The sequence below is a fragment of the Cucumis sativus genome, chromosome 1 (genome assembly GCF_000004075.3).
Source record: "Cucumis sativus cultivar 9930 chromosome 1, Cucumber_9930_V3, whole genome shotgun sequence".
Taxonomy (NCBI): domain Eukaryota; kingdom Viridiplantae; phylum Streptophyta; class Magnoliopsida; order Cucurbitales; family Cucurbitaceae; genus Cucumis; species Cucumis sativus.
The window spans coordinates 4,588,227-4,609,974 of NC_026655.2; the positions used below are offsets into that span (position 1 = coordinate 4,588,227).

The window sequence follows — 21,748 nt, forward strand, 5'->3', positions numbered from 1 at the left end:
CCGTAGTTAATTGGTTTCGGAGATATGTGAAGAAATTAGGGTTTAATTTGTTTGGTTCAATTAGATGAATTTGGGTGTTGCCTTTTCATAGCGCGTTGCCGGCCGTTCCTCTAAACCACCTATCAATCTTATTCAATATCTTTTATAATTTTGATACTAAATTACTCCTTTTTTTTTTTTTACTTCTCTTTTGTAAGAGACAAAGGAAATTGATATTGTCTATTTGTCTCAATATGAAGTGGCCTTTCTTTACCCTTTTTTCTTTTCTTTTCCTTTCATTTTCTATAATAGATTATTATGAACACTAACGATAATGTTTAATAACAATGGTTTTAGGTTATAAACAAAACAAAACAATTTGTCTTTGAGAAGTAATAACAATTCAGAGTTTATTTATAATTGTTTACGTCTCTGATTGAATAAACAACAAAGAATATTCTTTATCGTAAATGCATTTTTAAAATATATAAATTTCCTTCAACGTTCATCAATAGGACAGTTTGGCCGAGTGGTCTAAGGCGCCAGATTTAGGCTCTGGTCCGAAAGGGCGTGGGTTCAAATCCCACAGCTGTCAATATTTTTTCTTTGTTTAAAGATTTGCGGCTCCAATTATATGGGTCAGTGATCAGTACTGTATGAAGTTTGTAAGACAAAGTTTAGAGAAAGATGTTTGCTTAAGGGTAAGTATTTATCGAAACATTCTTCTTTTGTGCTCTTGGTTTTACCCCCCCATATGGTTTCAAGTTTCCAATGATTAATATTTTTGGAGTTACCAAAGTTCAGACAGTGACAAAACCAATGATATTTGACAGAGACAAACAAACCAAACTCCCTTGTTAATTTCTCCTACCTTTCTTTTAAGAACTTCTTACATTTCTCCTATTCTAAACCTCTTCAATATAATGCCACTTTTTGTTTACAAATCCTAGAAAACTACTCTGTGTTTCAGCTGATCAGCCATGGCAGTTGATGGTCGAAGAGGGGTAAACAGAAGTCTCGAGACCCTTATCGACATCGACAAGAAGGCCGTGGCTGCAAGAGCAGCAGCGCCGTTGCCACAGCTCCAAAAAACGGTGCCAGGACAAGGCTTGGAATTCAACAACTTGTCATATAGTGTTATAAAGAAGTATAAAAAGGATGGAGTTTGGATCAAAAGAGAGACTTATCTTTTGAATGACATCTCAGGACAGGCATTGCGTGGCGAAATCATGGCTATTTTGGGGCCGAGTGGTGCTGGGAAATCTACATTTCTTGATGCCTTGGCTGGTAGGATGGCGAAAGGAAGCCTTGAAGGATCGGTTAGGATAGATGGGAAGCCGGTGACTGCGAGTTACATGAAGATGGTTTCATCTTATGTTATGCAAGATGACCAACTCTTCCCAATGTTAACTGTGTTTGAGACCTTCATGTTTTCAGCTGAGGTTAGGCTTCCATCCTCTATTTCCAGGGAGGAGAAGAAGAATAGAGTTTATGAGCTCATTGATCAACTAGGTTTACAGGTACGCACCACTTTCCTACCTACGTTGTCTCTTTCTATTATTGTGTGTAGAACTCTAAAATAAGGCATATGTAGCTTTGAGTAATTTAGTGTCAGGTGACCTCTTTGAATTTTTCTAAGAAAAATGTAAATGAAGATAAAACCTATTCAAATCACGTACCTACCTTTTTGGTTAAATCATATAACTCTAGATTTTAGGCATGTTTGGGTAGGTAAATTGTAAAAACTCCAAAATTATCGTGATAAGATCCATCTTAATTGGTGGAACGTTGGCCAAGTTGTAGGAGAATGTTTGGGCAATGTTCACAAAAAATGCATACAGGTCTTTTTTGTGATCAAATCTCTCCCTTAACACACTTTTTCCTTAATCAAATGGGTTAACCCTAAAAAGTAAATAAGACAACAATATATATGGCTTAAGTCGCTCAAGTTTTATTTATAATAAAATCAGCTAATCATATTGCAATAATATACAAAACTTCAAAGTTAAACATGTTTAAATTGAGTGCCCTATAACATTTACAAACTAGGTGGGTGAGTGAGGACAATACATGCTAAAAGTAGTTGAATTTTCAATCCTAGTTTGAATTCTACCTAATAAATCTTCACTGACCAATAACTTTATCTTTCTCCATTTTGTAGAGTGCCATGCATACTTATATAGGTGATGAAGGGAGAAGAGGAGTTTCCGGAGGTGAACGGAGAAGGGTTTCGATAGGAATTGACATCATCCACAAGCCATCGCTCTTATTTTTGGATGAGCCAACCTCAGGCCTTGATTCAACGAGTGCCTTCAGTGTAGTGGAGAAGGTGAAAGAGATTGCTCGAAATGGAAGTATTGTCTTAATGACCATTCATCAACCTTCTTACAGAATTCAACTGCTACTTGATCGCATAACTGTTCTTGCCAGGTACAACACTTGGTTACACTTTTGGATAAGAGTGTGCGTAGTAATTAAGGAAAGCACCAATATTTTCAATTGAAATGGAAATTTCTCATTTGGGTTGTTTTCCTTTTTGTTTATACATTGTTTGATGAACTGAACTTTGTTTAATGGTTCAAATGTGATGACAGGGGAAGACTAATATATGTTGGAGGCCCATTAAACCTGTCTGCTCATCTATCCGGATTTGGAAGGCCAGTACCAAATGGCGAAAACAACATCGAATATCTATTGGATGTAATCAAGGAATATGATGAATCAACAGTGGGGTTAGAGCCTCTTGTTGTATATCAACGCCATGGCATCAAACCTGATCAAGTTGCAAGGACTCCTGTTCCAAAAACGCCTAGAACTCCATATAAAAAGACCACGGGGCCAGGACCAGGGCCAGGGTCGGGGTTGGGGGCAAAGTTCCTAAACCTTCGTAGTCAAGCATTCTCCATGACCTCAGGACCAAACTCAAGCCAGTTTGATTCTGCATATGCATATGAAGACAATGAGGATGATGATTTTGATCGATCTCTTGAACGTAAATCTACCAAAACTTCAGTGCATAATCGTAGTGGTGTTCATAATCCTCGTTTAGCTTCTGAATTTTATAAAGATTTGTCTGCTTGGGTCTATAATGGTGTTAGAGGAACTCCTCATCGAAACCCGTCATGGACTCCAGCAAGAACGCCAGGACAAACACCAGCAAAAACTCCCATGTCTGGTGTTAGAAGCGGAATAGTTTCAAGCCAAATTCCATCATCTCATGCCAAAATACCTTCAGTCTTCAGCATGTCAATGGACTCTCATTTTCCTTCTTTCCAAGATACGGATATTGAAGAAGTTCTTGATGAGCCGGACCATGGTCCCAAATATGCAAATCCTTGGCTTCGTGAGGTTATTGTGCTTTCGTGGCGAACAGCACTCAATGTGATCCGCACCCCAGAATTGTTTTTATCGAGGGAGATTGTTTTGACAGTGATGGCATTGATTCTCTCCTCCATGTTCAAAAATCTCGGTCATGCTTCCTTTAGAGACGTCAACAGGCTTCTCAACTTCTACATCTTTGCAGTTTGTCTCGTTTTCTTTTCATCGAATGACGCTGTCCCGACGTTTATTCAAGAAAGATTCATCTTCATTAGAGAGACTTCTCACAATGCATATCGAGCGTCCTCCTATGTCATTTCCTCTCTCATTGTTTATCTCCCATTTTTTGCCATTCAAGGTTTCACATTTGCTGTCATAACACAATTCTGGCTTCACTTGAAAAGCAACCTCCTCTACTTCTGGATCACACTCTTTGCCTCACTCATTACAACAAACGCATACGTTATGCTCGTGAGCGCGCTTGTGCCAAGCTATATCACAGGCTATGCAATAGTTATTGCCACCACAGCCATTTTCTTCCTCACTTGTGGATTCTTCTTGAAACGAACTCAAATACCAGTATATTGGAGGTGGCTTCATTACATCTCTGCCATAAAATATCCCTTTGAATCATTGCTGATCAATGAGTTCAAAGGCAAAAGATGTTATTCAGGAAATCCCAGTGATCTTTCACCTGGCCCTATGGGAGATGTAAGGTTTAGCAAGTTGCACAATACTTCTACCGACTTGAAACCCGATTGCTTGCTAATCGGAGAAGACGTTCTGTTCTCAATGGACATTAACATGGAAAGTATATGGTACGACGTTGCGATCCTACTAGCTTGGGGATTTCTTTACCGGCTATTCTTCTATGTGGTTCTTAGATTCTACTCCAAGAATGAGAGAAAATGAAGAATGTATTGTCTTGCATCTCTCTTTAGTCTTTTGAAATGATAATAAGTTAAAGGTTGTAATACACAGCAGTCACTTTTCGAAGGCTGATCCAGAAAACAGGAGACAAGACAAGTAACTTTGAACAGAAACAATGCAACACTCATACCAAGTTTGTTTTCTCAAATTCAATACAAAGGAAAAGTTTTTTAGAATGTTTCAACTATGTCTTTTTCCACAACTACTTCAAATTCTGCACTAATCATATACTCCCTTCAGATCTAAATGTTAATTTGATAACTTTATTGTTCTCACATTTCAAGAAATAAAGAATTCAACCAAAACTTAGAAACATGAAACATGTGTTATTTTGTCATGTAAGAACAGTCAAACAAAACAGCTATAATATTATTTTATCAGTTGTTCTTTCAATACTTCTCAATTTCCCAAAAAGTGGATTCCACGTTTAGAAAGGTGGAAGTTTTGGTGTATATCCATTGAAACAAAAGGGGAAAGAGAAGATAACGTTGAAAAGGTTTAAATGTCACATCAAACCCAATAGATCGCTCTTCATCGTCATAACTTATAAGTAAAACATTATCTGTTAGAATGAGAAAGAAGAAGTAGAAATAAATATCAGTAAATTGTCCATGCTCTGCCTCCATGTTTGGTTCAATGTTCTTTTCTTGTGGGGTTTCAAACTTCTGTCCATATTAAATTATTCCTTCTATACGAATTAAAATAGTCTTGAAAGAAGGAGAGAGAGAGAGAAAAAAAATCATAAATAACACTGCAAAAATGTTCTCTTGCATGTGATGAGTGGGTCCAAAATAAATGAAATTTTTTTGCTTGATTCTCTATCACATTTTCAACTTGAGGAATGACATAGCAAAATCATTAAGAAGAGTGGTTTTTTGCATAATTTTTCCAAGGGAAAAAAAATGATCTCTTGAGTATCTTGATGCAATACAAAATATAGTCCCATCGTTTCTCTGGGTAATAAATAAGAGGCAATATTTTACATAAATATGGAGCAGCTAAGATACATATTGTTCTTAGCTTTTGAATTGAACAAAAGAAAAATATATTTTTTTAAAAAAAAAAAAAAAAAACTAAAAACAAGAATCAATCTAAGCTAACAGATTGACAAAATTTGCTTTAGATGATTATATCTAAACTTCTCTAATATGGAGGACACACCAATTTGTGATGAGTCCAAAGTCTTGGCGGTGGCCATTGTGCAAATATCAGGCCATCAGATCCAAGGTTGAGGATGAGCAGTCTGATGTTTTCTTTGCAACACTGTAGGGACAAGTGTTTGTCCTAAAAACAACATAAAAAAGAGCACGTTTGGAAATCAGAGATTTACTTTGTTAACTAATAGTGCGTTAACTACGTCTAGAAGCAAAGTGAGATAGTAGTCTGAAGAGAAATATCGACATAACAGAATACGTGAAATTCCAATTCGAAACAGAAATACGACACAATCAAAGTAAAAGAACCAGGCTGAGCAATCATTACCGTTCTCTGCGCTTCTCTAAAAACCGAGCCAAGGATGCCTTTCGAGCCTGAGGTACAGCTGCAGGGAGGAGGCAACAAGAGGGATTTGAGCATGTTTGATGTTAAAAGTCATCACTTTTGAAAACGTATGGAGTAGAGTAGAGTAAAAATGGATTTATACCTGCAGGTATGAATGTTGGGGGAATCGGGGAAACTGGTGCAACAGAACAGGCATCGATGGGAGTTTCAGAATGCTTGGGATGAGAAGCTGAGGTTTTTATAGGTTTAGTCGCAGTAGATAGCTCAAGGTGTGGCATTCCTTGGAAATTTTCTCCAGCAAATGATGCCTTCACTTGACCTGTGGAAAGTATGTTGTTTTGTGTTTGAGGCAGCCCACCACTGCCAGCTAAAAGCATAACAGCCTGAGCCTGAACAAAAAAAAACAACAATAAACTGAGAAATTTTTCTTCACCAAGTGGCAAAAAGGCAAAAGCAAACTAGAGTTCTTAGAAGAACAGAAACCTTCTCAGGAGATATATCATTATAAACACACACGGATCCAGCATAAAAGATTGTAAGCTGCGCCATCGAACCGGGAGGTTTTGAAACATTCCTAGAAAGACGAGGTAAGTTAAGCATCATATTTGAATACAGTTTTTGCTAATGAAATATTTCCTAGCTCCATCTCAAAAAAAGTAGTACCTTAACTCAGTTGTACCAACAGAGCTGGTAAAAGGAACCGAAAGGGAGGTTGCAATTGGAACCCCACCAAATGGCTGCAAGTTAACATTGGAACCAACCATAGGTTGAGGAGAAGAAACCAAATGGGATTGAAATACTGGCACATTGAAAGCCATTGGAACTGGTGCTTGGTTGGAAATTGGAAACATTTTCACATCTTGTGAACGATGAAGCGAAAGGGCCTCGGCATTTTGGAAAGGGTAATTAACTGCCATTGCATACTGGTTTACAGGCTTCTTATCTGAAGCTACATTCTTCTACAAACAAAAGAGAAAACCAACAAGCCAAAATGAATGAATTATCATAAAGCCCATTTGTTATTGTTCAATAGTTACATCAAAACTCAGAGCATCATCAAAGATAGAAAGTGAAAGGTGAATTACAGAAGAATATGGCCTATGAATGTCTGAAGAGACGAGTGGGTCAGCAGTGATTTTCCTTTGCCTCTCATCTTGAGAAGCCTTGAAAGACAGCAATTGTGGAACAGCAGAAACCTTGTTTGAGAATGACCATTGCATACTTGAAGAACCACTCACCATTGCTACCAAATTAAACAAACCCCAAATCAAATCTCATTCCATAATACATTTTATGTTCAAAATACCATTGAAAGCCCTTCTCAACTTAACCAAGTCATTGTATTTTTAAAGTTCCACCTACTTTTAGCTTTGGTTAATTAAACCAAAAAATCCAAAAACTTTTTAAAAAATGCATATAATTAGACCATTAATATTATAATAAAAACCGACAAGAACGTGATATTAAAAAATTAAAATACATATATACAAAAAAAATATAAAATTGGTATTAAAAAAAATAAGTAAAGTGTTTACCACGGGTTTGAAGTATTAAATTGTTAATTATGGTGAGTGCAGAAATCCAGCTGTATCATTTTGTTTATATATAATACCACACTCAAACTGCCACATCATCGTTAATATTATTTCTTTCTTCTTCTTCTTCTTCTTAATAATGAATTAAAAGTTTTAAGTTAATATCTTCACGCCTAAGTTTAAATTAAAGAAATAATAATAAAACCCCACGACGCGTTTTGCATCCAATTTATAAAATTTGTGCTTAAATTTCACTACACATTGTTATTAATTAAAATTCACACTTTCCAATTCCTTTATTTATTTTATTGCATGAAGTACTTTTCAAATTGATTCTCATATTTCACAAAAAAACAAAAATGAAAATCCATGTACTCAAAAACACCATTCTTGGAATTTTCGATACATAAGGCCCATACCCATTTGATTTTATCTATTTTAAATATATATATATGTGTGTGTATGTATATATTAAATCCAAGTCAAAATTATAACCTATCTTAGGAAATGTTCCATAGCTATTCTACTTTTTTAAAAAAAAAACTAAAAACCTACTTAAGGTCGTATGTAAAGAAATTAATTACGGACTTAATTAGTTTTCTGTTTTTGAAATTTATGTTTTCTTTCCCCTCAATTCCATACTATAATTCTAAAAAAGAAGGCATAAATTATCAATCAAATTCCAAAAACAAAAGAAAAACTGGAAACTACTTTCTTCACTTTACGAAATTTGATTTGGTTTTTTTTTAACAGTAGCAAAAAAGAAAAAATCAGTAGTATTTCTAATTAAGCTCAAATTTAAAGAAAACAAAAACATAAATCATTATCAAACACGTTTGAAGTTCAAAAATTAGGAAAATAGTTTATTTAAACAAATGGTAGGGAATCAAACCCAATTTGCAAAGACAGAAAACTAAAAATGAAATTTGTGAATGAAAAATTAGAAAAAGTAAATTTCCAATTTAGAAAAAGTACACGAAGTACAAAACTAATAGTTTTTAAATAAAAAAATGATTAAATTATATATATATATATATATATTCCCCAGAAACTTTATGTGTGTCAGTCGTTCTTTCTTTTTTACACCTAAAATTTACATTCGAATACACCGCGACAAACCTGGTTTTCTTCCCCCACAGATTTTCCGGTTAGTTCCTCAGAAAATTCAAATTTAAAAAAAACTCGAACTAATAACAAAAAGACATTCATGTATTGAATCACACGAAACTTCAATTTCCGGCATGGAAACTGAAAAATGGAAGAACGAAGAAGCATAAACATAAACATACCTGAATTCTTAGAATTGTCTTGAAATTCTTCCTTCAAAGGCATAGGCAAAGGCATGGCCACATTCTTGGAATTCAAACCCAAAAAATCCCACTCCATTTGGAAATCTGTAAAATTAAAACTCTCGTTCTTCTAAACCATGAAAATTCTCTACACACACAAGGAGGGAAAAAGAAAGAGAGAAATTTCGATTGTTTTATATCAAAAAAAACGAAAAGGAAATTAAAATTTAAAAAAGAGGCAAAGCAAGAGAAGCACGTCTTTTCATTTTAAAAATAAATAAAAGCAATTTAATGTTGGTACAAATAAAAATAATAAAATAATAAAATAGGCTCGTGGCCTTGTGAAATCAAAACCGTTGGATTGAAAAAAAGAGATTCGCGTCATTGAGATGGGGACCAGAAGCGTCGCTTTGAAATTGGGTAAATTTGGAAAACCACCACGTGCGAGCCGTGCTATTCCGTTTCACCGACACGTGGCGGTTCCTTCCATTTTCTCATACCCGTGAAGCTCAAAACGTGGATATATTTATTTTTCCTTTTTCTCATTTTCTACTTTTTCTTTATTGTACTTTTATTTATTCCTTTACCTTTTTTTATTTTTATTTTTATTTTTATTTATTATTATTATACATTCTATTCCACTAACTACACAAATGAAAATAAATAAATACATTTATTTACTACACTCACCTTTAAAATATTCTTTTTCCACGTCATTTTGTACTAAAAATCTATTTCAATTGCTTTGAAACAAACATTTAAATATTCTCTTTTCTTTTTTCTTTTTTCTTTAATAAAGTACTCCGTACCCTACCAACTATTTTTATATAAATTATGCAAATTCTATTATTGCTCGGTTTTGTTAATACTTTTAAAGTTTAAAATATCTTTCTCTTACAAAGACTAGTCGAGAAACCCGTATAAACGAACACCTACATTTAAAATGTCACCATCATTTAATAAATAAAAATTTAGAAATTCATGAAAATTAAAATAAAATAAATCATCTTACATTTATGTTCAAAATAATTGAGCCTTGTACTAGGCAAAGTTCAAGGTGAATATGCATTAGTTATACTCTCATCTCTTGGTTAACTAGGTTAAGCTTGTTTTTGTGGTTAAGACTTGTCTCGGATAATTTGAGCTTATCATGTTAGTTAATTGTTAGATTAATAATAAACTAAGAGAATTAACTTTTTACTTGTATTTTATTCCTTAGTATTTAGGTTGCTTTCAACTAATACACGTGAATAAACCTCTTTGAATTAATAGCTATTGAATTTTTATTTGATAATTTTTTTAAAAAATATTATAGTTAAAGATATTGACACGAGTTTACTTTAAAAACGAATTTTGTCAATATAGCATAGGAGAAGGAGTTTTGGAATATGTTCTAAAGGGGGAAATGGAAATGTAGAGTGTAAAATAAGGTATAGTGAATGATGTTATTAATGAGAAGGCCAAACGTGGCTTTAAGTTTGGCCAAGGAGATTTACCATCGTGTGTTGATAATAAATATTATGAATGTTACATGGAGACATATCTTATTTAATTCTAAACCTATGCCACTAAAAGTGATGTTACCTTTGTTGACTTTATATCATATCATATATTTTATCATAATAAAAATTTAAAAATATTCAAATTATTCTCATCATATTTTTAGTATTTTAAATTACTTATATTATAGAACTCGAAAAATAATTCCAATCCATTTTTTTTGCTTCACATTAAAATAATATAATATAACTAAATTAATTAAATAACTTTATTTCGACTTAAAATAACTCGCTTGAATACCAAATATAAAAGAATTTTCAAAATGTAGGAAAAAGTGAGGATCACATCAAACCTTTGATAGTGTCTATCAAAAAATTGATTGAAGGGGTCATTTTCATTACACATTTTGAAATTAAAATGAACAAGTTGGCTTTTATGTGGGACATAATTTTGTCTCTACATTTCTCTACCACATCTCTATGGATTCTATTCATAGATAATGTCCAATACATAATCTCAAAGAATTTTTTAAAAAAATGTCAATAAATCCATCATTTTTCTCAAAAAGAATATCTGTAACTGTTCTTAAACATATCTAAATTGATTGTTGTGTTTCTTTTTCTCATAGTTTCATTAAAATATTAATAAGTTTGTTAGAAAAAAAATTCATTTTAATCCTTACCTTTTTATTTCATCTACTTAACTCTTCAACTTTAGGGTAGGATTTTACTCTAACAAATCAACTTTTAGTAGAAACAAACTAGCTAGGTTTATTTACGATCCTTCGATTTAGTACATGTTATTGGTATGATCGAGTCAAGACACGTACAATGTTTTCCTAGCTAAACTCGACACAACATGAGTTTAAATGCTAACATAATGTGTATTGAGGGAGCTTCTCTTCTTTTTTTTTTCCTAAAGTTGCAAATGCTTTAAAGACGATCACATGGTGTGGAGCCATTGTGGGTTAGTTTATAGGTCAAAATTAAAGACCAAAGCTTGTGTACCTTTACTTTGTCATGAAATGGGGCCAACTCTTATTATTCTAAATAACTTTTACCAATCACACTATTTTTGAACATTCCTTTTATAGCTCTATATTTCTATTTCAAAAAAAAAAAAAAAAAAACACACACACACACACCCCATTACATTGGTTCACATAACTTGGTTAGATGTATTAATTTTTTACATCTACCCGATTCAAGAGTGACCCATCTAGGTGCTGAGCAGATAACCATGTCAATCTCTATTTGTAGAGTTGAATTGACAAATATCATTAGGACAATCCTTAGTAATAGAGTTGTTAACTAGTCAATAAACAAATATCATTAGGACAACTCTTAGTATATATTTTTCTTGTCAGTTCTCTATTGTGCAACTCTCGGTCTATTAGATCTTTTTGTTATTTACAAGGACAAAAGTATATATTAAATATGTCGATATATATCGATATTAGATATTCATGAATGTATATATCCAACATTTTTCTATAAATGATTGTAAAAAGCAATATGTAAGTTGTTTAGTGTAATATGAATAAAAATACTAATAACAATATTCATAACTAATTATTTTTAGAGTAAAAAATTTAATTATGAATCTATAAAAATCCTATAATTTTTTTCACTTTTAGATATATGTGAGATATCCATATTTAATCAATATATCCGTAAAATTAAATTTTCAACATCAAAATCGACTTTGATATTCTAATCCTTTTGAGGAGGAATATCGTACGTGATGCCTCATTGAGAGAATGATTACCCTAGTTGGGTTAGTTTTTCATAACAAAACCGTGTATGTGGTTAATTACTTTCTTATTTTAACCAAGTTAATAAACAAATAGATAAAATCAACAATTGTTCCAAACTACTTTTAGTTCAATTTTTATTAATCTAAATAACAAAGATAAACTTACAATTAAAATTTGATGCAAAATCTTGCATGGAATTAATAATTAGAAAGTAATATATGAGTAAAATATCTTCAAGCTAGAACAGAAATAATATCTATAAGAGAATAACAACATCTCAACTATATATATATATATAAGTAGCTGCCAAATTTCAAAAGGAAAAAATTTGATACTGGATGAGGTGAAAGTTAAAAAGTATTTATTTGAGAAAGTGATTATTTCAACACACAACAAAAAAAAAAAATCTTTAAAAAAGAAAACAATATTTAACTTACATCATACGACCAAAGAAGTTCATAAAAAAAACAGCTCGAATCATCTATTAGAAGAGTTATCAAACAACTATATGTGAACATTATTCGTTCTTAAATTTATGATACGAGTTTTATTATTGTAAATTATTTTGCTATTTTTAAAACCGTGCTAATAATAATAATAACGGTGGTAGGGACTCGAAGATGGGATGTAGCGGAAGAGAAACGCCAAGTAGTTGGAGTGGGTGCCATGATTTCCATGTGACATTACCTTTCACCAATCACCCTTTTTTTTTCTTTCTTTATTTTCTAAATTAACATTTATTATTCTTTTCTTTTTTCTCAACATCTATTTTATTTTCTCCATTTCACATCACCAACTTGTCATATTTCTTTCTTTTCTTTTTTCTTTTTTCTTCTTTTCTCACTACAAAACACAAGTTTTTTTTAGGGGTCAAATTTTAATTCAACCCCTATTATATATATGTGGAACCCTCTTTATATATATATATATATTGTATTTATTACTTTTTTTTATGATATTATATTGAAGAATTTTCAAAAATAACAAATTTTACAAAAAATATTTATAACTTATAGCAAATTCTATTATTGATATTCATTAATATGCTATAACGATAGAATCTAAAATTTTGTTATAGTTGGTAAATATTTTAATTTATTTTGTTATTTTAAAAGATTTTTTTATTATAAAATGAAATAAGTGGTAGAACTAATCAATGTTATGATATTAACAAATAGTAGCGAGTTAGTTAGTTGTGAATATTATTGGTTTAGATTTTTATTTTTAATCATTTAAATTATGATGGAATATTTAGGGTTGTAAATTGACAAATTGATTGAGGAATAAATGTGTTAGTTTTTTTTTTATATTTAATTAGATGTGTTTGTGAACCTTAATTATTACATAATATTTTTAAAAAAATAATTGGTACCTCAATCTGAAAATTAGGTTGATTTTTGAAAGTTAAAATTATTTTCTCACTATTTGGTTGAATTTTTATGTAAATTTCAAAAAGAAAACTTGAATTTTTAAATTTTCAACATGAAAATTAATAGAAGATGATTTTTTTAAAAACTTCGTCAAAAAAGAGAGAAAGAAAAGTTGTATGGTATCCCAAATTTTGAAACTTTGAGTTGAATTTTGAACTTTATGGAAATAGTGTTTGTAAACTTAATTTTCACCTTAGAAAACTAAATTATGACTTATTTAAGTAATTTTTTTGGGGTAACATTTCGAGTTTACGAGAGAGAAAATGAAATAAATCCCGAGGACATGAAAATAAAGTTAAAAAATACTTACAGTAACTAAAAGTTACTATCTATACTAAAAATATGACTTTTCTTTTCAGTAATTCTTATTATTATTATTTTAAAGATTTTTGGTTATTTTTCTTTTAGGTTTTTTAGTTATTTACTCTTTTCTTTATTTTTTACTCTTTTCTTTATTTTTTTACTCTTTTCTTTATTTTTTTTACTATGCTATTTGAATGTCTGTCTATTTAAATGAAATCAAAATATTACATAATTTTTCTTTTCTCTTTTTATATCAATATAAAAAAAATATATTGAAATTTCTTATTTTTTTTAACTTAATTATAGAAACTTCAAGGTTAAACGTATTTACGTTAGAACAATTTTATGTTTATATTTTCATTATATTAAAAACTCTTGATATAGAAGGGAAAAAAAGAAGAAGAAGTTGTCTTGTATTAATGAGATGTTAGGGAAACTTGATGGTGACTTATATGACATGAGAGTGGTCCTCTACTTTATTTTGGCTATACTTTTCTCAAATGCAATGTGCTATTGCTTTCCCTTAAATCAATTCTCTATATTTTATTCTTCGTTTTTTCTTTTTTTAATCTTTTCACAGTGTTGTCAAAATATCAACCAAACATTAAAAAAAAAATATATCACTAAACATCACAAATGTTCGACGATAAGAACAACTAAAACAGTGACGATTAGTTAATTATTTTACAAACACGTTTTATTCCATATTTAAAGATATTACTAAACAGCCCAAACGTTTAGTAATAGTGATGTCGATGTACATATTTTATAGCTTTTTTAGATGGAATTTTATTAAATAAGAACTTGAAAGTTAAGGGAATAAATTAATAATAGAAGAGAGAAAGAAAATGAAAGAGTCACGTTTTGGATAAAAATTGAAAAGATGGGTGTGGGCGACCCTACGAACCAATGGTATAATATTGTCCCGTAATTATAATCATAATAAAGTTTTTTTTGTTTTTGTTTTTCATTTTAAAACTTTTATTTCAAGAAAATAAAGTTTAAATCTGTATATCATTTAGGATTTTGAATTTCAAAAAATTATAAATATAAGGATAACAACTCTCAAATATCTTCACAATGTTCATCATCTTATCTAATCGATTTGAGACTTTGGATGGATTCACATGTTGGATGAAAAATGTTTATTAATTAATTTTAAATGCTTTATGAATATTTTCGTTAGGGATAAAAATGTAATTTCGTTCTTATTTATAAATATTTGAAAAAAATTGTGTATTCAATCATTAAACTTGAATACTATGAGACAATACACACAAAGCATTTAATTATAAAACAACATATAAACCAAGAAAAGAAAATTGTGTGGCCAATATAAACCTATGTATCTATCTATTCATATTTGATTTTACTACTCAAATATTCAACTATATTAAACTAAAATGAAATATCATTCTTTTTATGGTTTGATCTATGATTTACATTTTCTTGATATCTAAGAATAATAAATTACTTCCTCTTTTTTTTTTTTTTTTTGGGTTATTGGAATATTTTTTTAGTTTCAAGCTCATATTAAGTCCATTAATTAAATCCCAACTTTAGTGTAGGAGAATCTAATGTCTATTATTTAACTTTGCAAATTACCAAATGCTTACATCAATCCTAATAAATAAATGACAGCTTATGCATAAATACTTTATTGATAAACAATTCCAAATATATATATATATTTATATATCCAATTATCATTTGACTTTGCAATTATCAATTCAAAGTGTGAGAATATATCAAATAATTATGTTATTGTTTTGTTTTGTCAGACAAATATAATCTATATATATAATGTTATCATTTATTTGACTTTAATCATTCATCTTTGCATGCATTGTATAATGACAATTGACAATGATATAGGATTTAAAAGATAAACAATTATGTATGGAAGAATTAAAAATAAAAAATAAAAAAAAACACCATTAGTAAAAAACTATTTTATCATATAATTTTTTTTTAGAAAAATTATCAAACCAAACCTCATGGCTATTTGTTTATTCAAAAATTTTAAAATAAATATACTAACCAGCTTGTTATAATTTATTGTTATTACTATTTTAGTTTTAAATTCAATTTATGGAAAGAGTAAAGGGAAAGAGAGATGGAATAATTTAAATATAAATATATATATATATATATATATATATATATATATAAACAAAATTAAATCTAAAATGTTAAACAATAGTTTTAAGTTATAAAGAGTAGTTTAAAGATTTTTGAAGCCTATTCAATAACTTTATTTAAAAACTAAACATGCATATTATTTGATAAATTAAGCATATCTCAACCGACATAATGCTTGTACTATAATCTCGAAGTCAAAGATTCGATTCTCTCGATTCACGTATTATAGAAAAAATCATACATTCTCTTCTATGGACTAATTTATATAGAACTATACAAACAATGATTGATGAAGATACATAATTACTTAACTTTCAAAAAGAGAAAAACATAATTACTTAACCATAATATATATATATATATATATATATAAACAAACTCATTGCTAATTGTTTCAATAAATGGGCTGGGCCCAAACAAAGAGAGATGGAATTAGAGAACACCGGCCCAATACTCCTTGGGCCGTTCACATACTTTTTTTTTTGTCAAATTGCTAACTATACCCTTTTGTTATTAGTAAATTTCAATACTGCCCAATTTGAATTAGATGAGATAACTCTTTATACATTTAAAGAATTATTAGTAATAAAATTATCGTTGGTAGACTCGATTTGTCGGTGGACGTTTGCCAATGATATCATCACATGGAAATACAAATCCCTTTTAAACTTTTTTTTTATACATATAAAAAAAAAATAAGATTTTAAATTATTCAATTTGTTTTCAACAAAATTGAAGGAGAAATATTTTATATTTTAGTTGTGTGATGAAGAATGTTGGAATCTTCCATTAAGAGGCTTAGGATTCTTAGAAAAGGTTGAAGAAATTGGACCACTAAATATGAAGCTCCCTTTCTTTCACACTCAAAACTTTACATCAAACTATATATAATGCCAAATAACACAATTAATTTGGAAGTAACACAATCTTAACATTATTATCAAATTATTTATTGTTACATATATTAGTCATGGTATGTCAAATGATCAGCTACACCATGACAGGCTAGCAAGTCCCCTTTTATAGATATAAACTGTTCAACCAAATAAGAAAAAACGATTTGGATATATATATAAAAAGCATAAAATTGAGAGAGGTTCAAAGCCACTAGATCGTGACTAAATCTGTCCCTGAATGTAACTTTAAACTGAACCAAAAGCGCATAGAGTTTTAGTAAAAAACTGAACTTTTCGTTCAGTTTGTTTGGTTTTAGTGAACCCCTCTGTAGAATGGATGGTTAAAATCAATCGCCATTCTCTAGACAAGAGATCCATCGCCATCCAAACTATAAGTAAATCAACGTGCATGTGTCATGAAACAACAGAGACTAAATTATCACAACTGATGTAAAGTTGACCTGTAAATTATTGGGAGTTTAAATTTCTGCAGAAATCAGATTTGACCCCCACAAAAAAAATGAAAATATAGAATCTTAGGGAGGAGTTAATTGTAATCTTATAATGTGGAAAATTTGTCTGACATAGACAAGGAGCTGTACAATAATAATCTGCGTATGTAGTAATTAAGAAGAGAACACAGTTGGGACAATATATTTAATGTCTTCATCAATAATGCATGGCCCCCAACAAACAAATATTGCCCAATTATACAACAATGATGCACCAAAAAAGCTGTCTCAATAAGTTAGTGGGTGTGTGTTTATTTATTTCAACCAACTGCACAGAAATGAAATGAAAAAACTTAATAAAAAGTAAGGATATATCTTTGAATTGGGTGTCATCAAAATATATATGTTTTTTTTTTTGTTTGCCAACTAGAAAATGAGATTTGTGAAGCGAAGTCTTGTGAATGGACATCACAACAGAGCTCTCATCATAGAAAAAAGAACATCTCAATTTGAACACAGATCAAAAGTTGCATCAGAAGCAAAAGCAAAAGCCAAAAGCCAAAAAGTAAAGGCAAAGGCAGTAATTAATTACATCACCCACCCAACCCAACAACAACAAAATACAACAAGCTATGACAATTTATCATCCACCCCAAGTATTGACTAAACAGAGTGAAACAAAAAAAAAAATTAGTACAATAACAAGAGATTAGGGAATTCAAATTGATGGCAAATCCTTCTTTTTCTTTCTTTTTTTTTTCTTGGCTTCAAATGAAAGATATGATCGCAGGTAAATTGAGAGATTGCAACAAATGGAGATAAATGTTTCCCTATAAACCACCAAACTCACCTAGAAGATGCATCGTCTGAATCGTGAGCAGCGTCGGGTTGTGGATTGACAGCTTCGTGAAGGCTGGATTGGCGAAGCTCTTCTATACGCTTTGTGACTTCCGACATTGAGGGACGCTTGTCAGGATACTGAGCTGCACAATCGACTGCAAGTTGCAATAGTTGAACCATCTCCTCCTCAACGTTTTGGTACCTAAGAAGCTCGAGGTCGAAAACTTCGGAAGTCCACTCTTCCCTAACAACTGACTGCACCCATCTAGGTAGATCAACTCCTTCCTCGTTTAAAAGGGAATGTGTAGGAGCCTTTCCTGTCAAAAGCTCCAAAAGCAATACGCCAAAGCTATAGACATCAGCCTTGTGGGATACTTTACGGGGATCGGTGACCTCTGGTGCACGGTAACCAGCAACTCTGGTGGGTGTGGAAGGTGGTCCGACAAGATGTGCTAAACCGAAATCAGAAACTCGAGCATCATAAGATTTTGTTAGAAGAATATTGGAAGATTTTATGTTTCCATGGGAAACATTAGGGCCTTGAGAATGCAGATATTCAATGCCACGGGCAGCTCCAAGGGCAATTCCGGACCTGATTTCCCAATTCAATGGAGTCCTACCAGCGCCTTTGTTTCCTGTAGTTAAAAGTAAGCAACAAAGAAAGAGTAAAGATAAAGCTTCTTCGAAAGATTGTAGCTCCCAACTTATCTTCTTTACTTTTACACACAAAAAAAAAAGTTTCTGTTTCTTTTACAGGTATAAATGTTGATCAATTAAGTTACTAAAATATCATATTTTTTATCTGAGGAAGGGGAGAGAGAACTAGCAGGGAACAAAAAAAAATGCAAAGACTAAACTCGAGTCCTCTAATTTAACTACCGCCATTGGTGTAAAAATGCAAATAGAAATAGTAACACCTGATTTAACCACAATCCCAAATCAATCAAACCTTCAACGTTTTTGGAAGATGCAATTAAACAAAGAGATGGCAATGGCAGGAAAAAGTAAAACAGAAGATAGAAAAAGTGAGACATGTCAAAGAGGAAATGAACAAGCAATGAGGAACAAGTAGTACAATAAAGTATGTAAAGGCAACGATAATCAAAATGTACAACAGCCAGGCATCCGAGATCAAACTACAGAAAGTAAAAGCCATTATGTACAACCAATCAATCATAAACGGAACAAGCAATCGAAACATCGTACCATGTAAGAGAGCAGATAAACTTCCCATGGCCATGTAATCATAAACAAGAAGCTTCTCATCCCTACTGAAATAGTAAGCCCTGAGAGGGACCAAGCTTTCATGATCCATGGATCCAACAGCTTCAATCTTCTCTCTAAATTCCCTCTCTGTTATGGTAACATCCTTCAACCTCTTCACGGCCACAACAGAACCCACTTCCAAAACAGCTTTGTAAGCAGTCCCAAAGGTTCCTTTCCCCAACACTTCAGCTGAAGCCCTCAAAAGATCCTCCAAATCAAACACCCTTGCAGCATTACCAAAGAACACCAATTTTTTAGTCCCAGTACCATTGGCACTCACTTCCCCTTTTGCAGTCCCGGCCGCCACTGTTGCAGCAGAAGCAACAGCAGCAGCAGTGGCAGGCACAGTATAACCATTACTGTAACCCCCATTTTCAATCTCACCAGGTGGCTTACTGCCCTGAATTTCCACTTCAGGATTCTTCACTGTGGCTACATCGACTGAACTCGTTTTCTTAGCACTCTTCTTTCGGCACAAAAGCATTAAGATTACAAGAATCAACACAAAAGCCAGTACAGATCCAATTACAATCCCAGCAATGGCTCCCCCTGCCAGCTTTTTCTTGTGTCCAGAGCCGCCATTGTTGCCAACCTCCCCTGTCGGCACAACAAGATCACCAGAGCAAGCTTCAAGAGGACCTCCGCAGAGAGAATTCCCCAAAAAGGAACTCGAAGAAAACGACTGCAATCCCTTAGGAACCGACCCATTTAACTGATTGTTAGAAACATTGAACTGATCCAGAGGGATCTTCAAGTCCGGGATAGACCCAGAGAGATGATTTTTCTCAAGGAACAGAGTCTTGAGACGGGTCAAATTGTTGAACCCAGAAGAGATCTCCCCAGAAAAGTTATTGGAAGCCAAATTAAGACGAACAAGGTCAGGAAGCTGGAACAAGAAATCAGGAATAAGGCCTGAAAACTCATTACCTTGCAAATAGAGGTTCCGAAGATTAATGCAGGCAGAGAGATCTGACGGGAGCTGACCGGAAAGTGCATTGAGTCGAAGGCTAAGAGTACGAAGGTGCGTCAAGTTCCCAAAAATCCCAACCGGTAATGGACCGAAAAGCGCCGCTCCGGGGAGACGAAGAACAGTGACACGATTGTCCTCACATTGAATCCCAGGCCAAGAACAGGTGTTCTGATCAGTCACATTCCAGAGGAGAAGAGTCCGGCCACCCACAGCAGAACGAAGGGCCAAAAGAGCTGTTCTATCAGAAGCAAGATCTGGTTTCACAGTGGAGAGTAAAAGAGAGAATCCGAGAAGAAACAAAGAGAAGAAACGAATTCCCATCTGGGTTTGCATTATGAAATGATTATAGCAAAACCCAGTTGAGATTATGCAAAATGGAGGTATGTGATTAAGAAAAAACGGAAACCCAGTGAAGTTGGGAAGACATTGGTGGGAACTTAGGTTAAAGGGAATGAAAAGAAGGAGAAAAAGGTTAGAGTATGAGTTGGGGAAGCTGGAAAATGTGTGCTGGCTGTTGCTTTTTGAATTGGGTAAGAGTCTTAGAGGAATTTCACAGAGTTACACAGGCTGTGCAATGGCTGTGGCTGAGAAGATGATCAGATTTCATTTCTTCAGTATATATATTTTCATAAATATATATATAAATTCAAAGAGACAAAGAGAGAGAGAGAGAAATAGGGTTAGAAGCATTCCATGCTTTTTTGTGTATCCAAAAGCCAGTGGTCACTCTCTTGCTTGTCAAATTCACAAACCTATCTTCATTTTTCTTTCTTCAAAAATTTTGTCTTTTTTACCTTCTATCTAATTTCCTTTCCATTTTTATTGTTTCCTCTAATCTTCTTTTTCCATTTTCTCCCCACATAAACTTCCCATTCAACCCAACAATTACATCAATTACTATCAACTTAAATACAATTCAAATCTTTCTCCCTAGTTTAAATTTTTCCCACTCATATCAACAAAGTTGTGTTTATCACAATTTAGATATTACGAGATTTATAAGTTATTAAATCTTAAATATGTCATCACTATCACTTTACTTAGACATGCTTACGATGAACATTTCATCGTTTTTATAATACCTATAGTGATTTTTATTCCATTTTCATCAACTCCATCCGTAGCTCTTCTAATTTATATTTTGAAACTTATACGTTAATGTTACAAGTTTAGTTTCTAAACTTTTATCTACGTGTTGATTTTGTCTCATAACTTTTAAGTTCGTGTTTAATATGTCCATTAAGTTTCTATCGAATTATTCATCTTATACCTAATAGCTCGTTAATGTATTGGACATATTCTTTATATTCAAATATTTGATAAACATAAATTGAAGAAAAAAATTACTAGAAAATCAAAATTTTACAATAATATATATAGCAAATACTTTGTAAATGTGTCACATAGGTTGACTAATACCTTAGTATATAAATATCATTACATATTTATATATAATAACAATAAAAGATCATTCTACTTATGTATAATATTTATACTTTTAGCAAAGACTTTCATTGTTTTTAGTTATGATATTTATTATCACACATGTTATAGAGATTGAAATTTTGTTTAGGTTTAGGCATGCAGATATGTTTGCACTTGAAAATAATCATAATTTGATATTAATATTATTGTTTGCAAA

The 21,748-nt window shown here is 31.9% G+C and overlaps 3 protein-coding genes and 1 non-coding gene across 5 annotated transcripts; 2 read left to right on the forward strand and 2 right to left on the reverse strand.

Annotated features, from left to right (window-relative positions):
• The first annotated feature begins 494 nt into the window (after positions 1-494).
• Positions 495-574, forward strand: TRNAL-UAG. Its single transcript has one exon. It is a non-coding gene; the product is annotated as a tRNA-Leu (tRNA).
• On the forward strand, positions 523-4,403 carry LOC101210003 (ABC transporter G family member 17). The gene is made up of 3 exons (XM_004137581.3): positions 523-1,499; positions 2,141-2,409; positions 2,574-4,403. Exons 1-3 carry the CDS (start codon positions 960-962, stop codon positions 4,207-4,209), a joined length of 2,445 nt encoding a protein of 814 aa, XP_004137629.1. The 5' UTR covers positions 523-959; the 3' UTR covers positions 4,210-4,403.
• Positions 4,404-5,074: 671 nt separating this feature from the next.
• LOC101222222 (protein TIFY 6B) lies at positions 5,075-8,833 on the reverse strand. 2 transcript variants are annotated; one of them, XM_011652594.2, is made up of 7 exons: positions 8,552-8,833; positions 6,813-6,970; positions 6,391-6,683; positions 6,211-6,301; positions 5,870-6,116; positions 5,710-5,767; positions 5,075-5,511 (listed from the first exon to the last, which is right to left on the reverse strand). In XM_011652594.2, exons 1-7 carry the CDS (start codon positions 8,646-8,648, stop codon positions 5,436-5,438), a joined length of 1,020 nt encoding a protein of 339 aa, XP_011650896.1. In that variant the 5' UTR covers positions 8,649-8,833; the 3' UTR covers positions 5,075-5,435. The 2 variants fall into 2 exon arrangements, with proteins under 2 accessions (XP_011650896.1, XP_004137510.1); XM_004137462.3 differs by having other exon boundaries at positions 6,391-6,686.
• An 8,659-nt stretch (positions 8,834-17,492) lies between these two features.
• LOC101222458 (probable inactive receptor kinase At1g48480) lies at positions 17,493-20,840 on the reverse strand. Its single transcript, XM_004137463.3, has 2 exons — positions 19,077-20,840; positions 17,493-18,505 (listed from the first exon to the last, which is right to left on the reverse strand). The coding sequence occupies exons 1-2, from the start codon at positions 20,437-20,439 to the stop codon at positions 17,877-17,879; spliced, it is 1,992 nt and encodes a 663-aa protein (XP_004137511.1). The 5' UTR covers positions 20,440-20,840; the 3' UTR covers positions 17,493-17,876.
• Positions 20,841-21,748: the final 908 nt, after the last annotated feature.